The 6117-nt window shown below is 37.4% G+C and overlaps 1 protein-coding gene across 1 annotated transcript in view; it reads right to left on the reverse strand.

Moving 5' to 3' along the window:
• Positions 1–6117, reverse strand: part of UEVLD (UEV and lactate/malate dehyrogenase domains) — a 55154-nt gene that overhangs the window by 9556 nt on the left and 39481 nt on the right. The window contains exon 9 of the mRNA XM_012811441.2: positions 5541–5714. Within this exon, the coding sequence (XP_012666895.2) occupies positions 5541–5714 (174 nt within the window). The remainder of the gene's footprint in view (positions 1–5540; positions 5715–6117) is intronic.

The raw sequence follows: 6117 nt of genomic DNA on the forward strand, positions 1-6117 counted from the left end.
CGTGGCTGGCGCCTTAGCCAGTTGAGCTATAGGCGCCGAGCCATTTCAATATTATATTTAATCGAAATTACATTTAGTCAAAATTCCACCAAAGAACAATAGCAATCCTGGGCCCCAAAAATTTTAATAAAAAATATTAAACAACTCTTTTGTACTACACAGAACACCCACCCCACACCCAAAGCAGATGATCTAACACTGTTCTGAAGTCCAGCCTGTGCATGTCTAAAACACCTCTAGCAGGGCTTATCTGTAGTTTGTATATAACATAATTGCAACAACACAGCTGAAAATAGCAGTTCCAAAGCTTACGATTCTGCTAACCATCTAATTTCGTGTGGCATAATGAATGATCTTTGGTTACAACAAGGTGGTGTCAGGATCATTTGTTTGTGCCAAAACACATTTACTGAGGCTACTGCAAGCTCAAGGAGCTTACAGTCTAGTGAGACACATAAGGAATTATAACAGTGCAATAATGGGTGCATGAACTTTCTTAACCTGAAGAATTATGGTAGGCTTCCCAGGAAAGGTGGCATCCAAGTCCAGTCTTGATGAGTAAGCAGCAGGTAGCCAAGTAAATGAGTGTTCAGGAAAAGGAGGCAGCATGTGCTAAAGCAAAGAGGCATTAGAGTGTCTAAACCATTCAGGAAATGGCAGGTCAACCATCTGACTAGCACAGAATGCTTGGTAGTATGGCAGAAGATGAAGCTGGGGTGGGAAGCAGGCAATAGATCCTAAAGGTTTTATATCCTATGTGATTCCTCCTCAGGCTGTAGTTGTCATTTGTCTCCGAAATACTTGAAAAGAATAATTTCACATACACAACTGCTATTCTTATAACTGTTTCTAAATCCTAATGTTGCTTTACTTCAAAGCATAGTTTTATATTTCCTTCTGGCAATTTTCTATCCATCATCTTTGCTGATCACTATAAACATTTGCTGAATATTTACTCCGTTCCAGACACTGCACTAAATGCTTTAGGTAAATTAAGTAACAGCAAGAAAGAACACAGATTTGGGGTAAGACCAGCATTGGTATCTCAAGTCTGCCCTTATTAGATAGGCAATCTTGAGCAAACTGCTTACTCTCATTGAGCTTTCAGTTTCCTCATCTCTAAATTTGGAAAACTGCGATTTTCTTCACAGGGTATATGTAAAATTTAAATTACATATGCAAAGCATTTAACATACATAGTAGGTACTTAATAACAAATAATTAATATTACTATTCTGTGTACACTTAAGAGAAAATATAATCAGTTGGTGTCTACAATGAAACCAGCAGAGGGAGCTATGGATCCATTTCCTTGGTTCCGGGGCCAAAGTAAGTATACCTCACTGTCCATGGAGATAATTATCTCTGTAACAAGAGTAGACAGCAGGATAAAAAGTGATCTGATGGAACTTCTAGATGGCAGACAGGGAGAAAGAGTGGGAAGAAGTATAGAAATAGCATCAGTAGTATTGATAATGTTCCTGATTTAGTGCAACTTCATGAATATTTGTCTAATTATGTTTTAAAATTTATACATGCATTATATATGTCAAATATTACTGAACACTGTATTTAAAAGATCATAGTTCACACATTCCTGCATCTATTTCTAGTTCCTGTGTGAGACCTCCAGACAGAATTACCACATTTCTTCCCTGTGCTTTTATTCTGCTTCTCTTGGACCTCTGTTGTAATAAGTCAATACCGCCTTTTAGTCATTTCCTGTATCATATTCTTAAATATCTATGTAGTTCTAACAGCAGTCAGCACAGTGTTTATTCAGCAAAGCAAGTGCTCGATTCATGTTTCTGAAAATAAATTCCCACATTTGAGGTAAAGAGGCATTTAATCAAGCATGAACTACTTTTTGATAGATTTAAAATTGTTCGTGTCTGAAGAGCTCAGAATTAAATGCTATCAAATTATTTTCTTCTGGGTGGTGCCTGTGGCTCAAGGAGCAGGGCACCAGTCCCAGATACTGGTGGTGGTGGGTTTAAACCTGGCCCCAGCCAAAAAAACTGAAAAAAAAAATTTGTTTTCTTCCTTCACCCAGATCTACTAGGTTGGTGGGGAGGGACATATTTATCAAGTCACACCATCCTTTATTTTCTCTTTATGATTTGAAATATACAACCATATTTCAAAATGTTCTTATATTCATTCCTCAAGAACTGATTTATTGGAGGGACTGGTTAAATAAATTACAGTATATCCAGCAATTAAAAAGAATGAATGAGATCTACATATGTTATTATGGAATCATTTCCAAGTGATTTTGGTAAGTAAAAGGGAAGGTGGAAAATGATGTATGAAGTCTCTTTCATATACGTGTTTGCTTATGCACATGGTATTTCTGGAAGATTATAGAAGAAACTGGTAACTGTGAGGAGGAAAGGGATAGAGCAGCTAGCATAGAAATGAGACTTTTTTCTGGTACTATTTAATTTTTTTCAATGTGAAAGTTACACATTTTTCAGCTAAAAGAAGAGCTTAATAATTTATTCTTTCAAGAAAGAGAAGGTGGGCTTGGCGCCTGTGGCTCAAGCGGCTAAGGCGCCAGCCATATACACCTAAGGTGGCGGGTTCGAATCCCCAGCCCGGGCCCACCAAACAATGATGGCTGCAACCAAAAAATGGGTGCCTGTAGTCCCAGCTACTTGGGAGGCTGAGGCAGGAGACTCGCTTGAGCCCAGGAGTTAAAGGTTGCTGTGAGCTGTGATGCCATGGCACTCTACCCAGGGGGATAGCTTGAGGCTCCATCTCAAAAAAAAAAGAAAGAAAGAGAAGGTGCACATACAAAAATCTGGTTGGGCAAGAACAAGCAGAAGTACAAGGATAGAAGAAATGTTATGAGATGATATGTAGTTAATTACCATATAGATTTAAATAGCTTTTACCCTAAAGAAGTAAAGAAATCACTGTGGAGAGATCTGATCAGAAAAGCCTTCGTTGTGTAAAGGGGGGTTTGACTTAGATCTTGAAGGATGAAATTTAAATATGATGGCAGAGAGGAGGAAGGGATTATAGGGGAGGTAAATATAGTGGGTAAAGGGCCCTGTGAAGAGAGCCTGGGAGGCCACAAGGTCTGGGTTCCAGACATTCTTTCATCCTACAAGCTACAGGCTCCTGGCTGGCTCCCTAAAGCAAAAGCAATAGATGGTCCCTTCCAGCTTTCTAATTATGGTTACCTCCATAACCATAATCGAGAAGGAAGATCCCATTTTTATTCTGCAGCTCCCTAAGTGCCATGCAAAGAAATTTCATGGTCTGGCCAGAGGAAGCTCCTGAAAGATTTTGAAAAGACAAATATTTAGGAAGATTGAATTGAGGTGGAAGAGCATACAGTAAATATTATGTGAGTTTTGGCTAATATTACTATTAATTTCACATCATTTACAGGGTCAACTAGATTGAAAAGAGCAAACTAACTGGGAGATTTGCAATAACCAGGCAAGCAAGAGATCCACATGGACCGGAAGGTTTGGTCCATGTTGGGTTTTGGGTTTATTTGGGTTTGTTTAAATCCTTAGATACTCATTACACTAATCTATCTGCTGCAAGTTCTTGTTTTCTGTCTTTACCTAGGGTCCTATGGATTAGTGTTTAGTGTCCAGGAGCATTTGGAGCCTAGAAAGTATTTCTACTCAATCACAAGGCCCAGTTTTTTAAGGGTTTATTCCATAGCTTGACTCATTCTAATACCGGAAAAAGAAATTTCTAGGAAGCCAGGGCAAATTTATACAGATTTAAAATACTGCTATATTAAAATAATTTTCTTAAAAATTATGTAAATACTACATATGTTATACTTTACAACACATATTTTTAAAAGCTACCTCTAATCCAGACATCACCACTATTAATATTTTGTTTGCTTTAATGTCATCAAAGCATATACAAAGCTTTATATTCCAAGATAACAGTTCTGAGAACATGATTTTCTTTGTGGCAGTATGGTTTGACATCTATTTATCTTTTTAATGGGCATGGCCTTTCTCTAATTCTCTGATTAAATTATCACCCCATCACAAGCAGAGAGATTATTTTCTACAACACACTCTACCTCACAGCACTTACACACTGAATAAAGTAATACTTATGTCCTTCAAATGATGAAGTAGTGATTAATTTCTCCCAAATTACCCTTTCAACATATTCTCATGTTTCTCCTCTGCCTGAGAATCCCCTGCCAACTCTTTTTTTTTTTTTTGAGACAGAGCCTCAAGCTGTCCTCCTGGGTAGAGTGTCATGGCATCACAGCTCACAGCAACCTCCAACTCCTGGGCTCAAGCGAGTTTCCTGCCTCAGCCTCCCAAGTAGCTGGGACCACAGGTGCCCACCACAACGCCTGGCTATTTTTTTTATTTTTTTGGTTGCAGCCATCATTGTTATTTGGCGGGCACGGGCTGGATTTGAACCGCCACCTTTAGGTGTATGTGGCTGGCACCTTAGCCACTTGAGCCATAGGTGCTGAGCCCCCTGCCAACTCTTTCATCAAGTATTCAAGGGATCTCCAAAGTGTGAATTCCATCAGGCTTATCTGGTTGAAACCCTTTGTAACAACTAGTATAGATCTTTTTTTTATTGCTTAACTTTAACATTCTATTTTGTGTAGTATAGATTTTTTTTTTTAATCCCATGAACACACCATACTTAACTATGTGTCTCTGCCTATTTCTTATTTCCTATTCCTGGAATATCTTTCTGACTTTTAGCTATCTACTCAAATCATATCCAGTCTTCCAAATTTCAGTTCAAAGGTGGCCTTTGTAGAATTTTCTCTAGTTATTCCAACCCATGTTCAATGCTCACTTGTAAGTGTCTAAGTACTGTAGGTCCATGATACTCACTTTACACTTAATCAAATAATATCCTCTACCTTTATTATAGATCATATACTTGTTTAAATAAACAAAAATGAATAGAACGAGGGCAACAGCACTTTTATCACCTGATCAACCTGGTTTTATAGCAAGGGAGAAACAGGAGTAAAGGAAGAGATTCTCAAGTCAAATAGGGAAAGCAATCTTTGAAGTAAGAAAAGGAGCCTTTCAATATGAAGAAGTGAATGCTTTTTGAGGTAGAAAGAGAAAAAGTAGCTGGTAAAAAAGGTAATTAGGATAAATGAAGAGTGAAAATTCTGTTTAAATAGGTGAGAGGCAGAAGGCATGTATCTAGGGAGAAATTCAGAATTTAAGTAAGCAAAGTTGGAGGGAGAGGAGAGTAAAGGAAAGGGCTTAATTTTATGTTATTTTCCTGGAGAATCAAACTTTTAAATTAATTCTGGACTCTGAAATTCAATTAAAAATAGAAAACCTAACTAAGGGGTCTTGTCTAATCTTAAACTTACAAAAAAGTAATTGCAATGAAGATGACACAAAGGAAGAATCTACTCACAATCCAGGACCTGTCATATGGAAGGCACTAAAGTGTGCAAAAAAGCCAACAGGGCCCACAATTCTGGAGTCTCCAGATACATCTGACTGCCATGACCACTGGTGATTTAGCTTATCAATATCAACAGAAATGGCAAGTCTTACCTTTGTCTTCTCCCTGCTCACCAATAACCCATACTTCTTTGCCTGAAGTCTGTGCCTTCAAAACCTTTGTAATAACGTATTGTAATCTCTGTGAATCCAGATTGCATCCAATTCCAATCACTTGATTTACAGGAAATGCACTCAGTTTCCATGTCACATAGGTCATGATTTCCACTAAATATTGCATAAAAGGTAAAAATGTAAAGATTAAAAAATGTATTTCTAGACTACCTCATGAATATTTATAATAAAGTATATTACAGCTTCGACATACTCTTCTTAGGTCCTAAATGCACTGGAGCGTAACATATTTTCAATGTATATTAGAAACACTAACCAGGCTGCAACAAGATTTTATATAATTTTGTCGTTTAATATAAATTGTTAGGGGTGGAAAATAGATAATTTCCTAGAGTGGTTAAGCAGGAAGATAAAAATTGGATACAGAAGGTCAGAAAATAATTTCTTATCAATATACAATGATCAGGTTCTCTTATATTCATCTAAAGCTAAATTTCTTTCTTTTTTTTTTTTTTTTTTGAGACAGAGCCTCAAGCTATCCCCCTGGGTAGAGTGC

The sequence above is a fragment of the Otolemur garnettii genome, unplaced genomic scaffold (assembly GCF_000181295.1).
Source record: "Otolemur garnettii isolate 467f Iridium unplaced genomic scaffold, OtoGar3 scaffold00001, whole genome shotgun sequence".
NCBI classification, from domain to species: domain Eukaryota; kingdom Metazoa; phylum Chordata; class Mammalia; order Primates; family Galagidae; genus Otolemur; species Otolemur garnettii.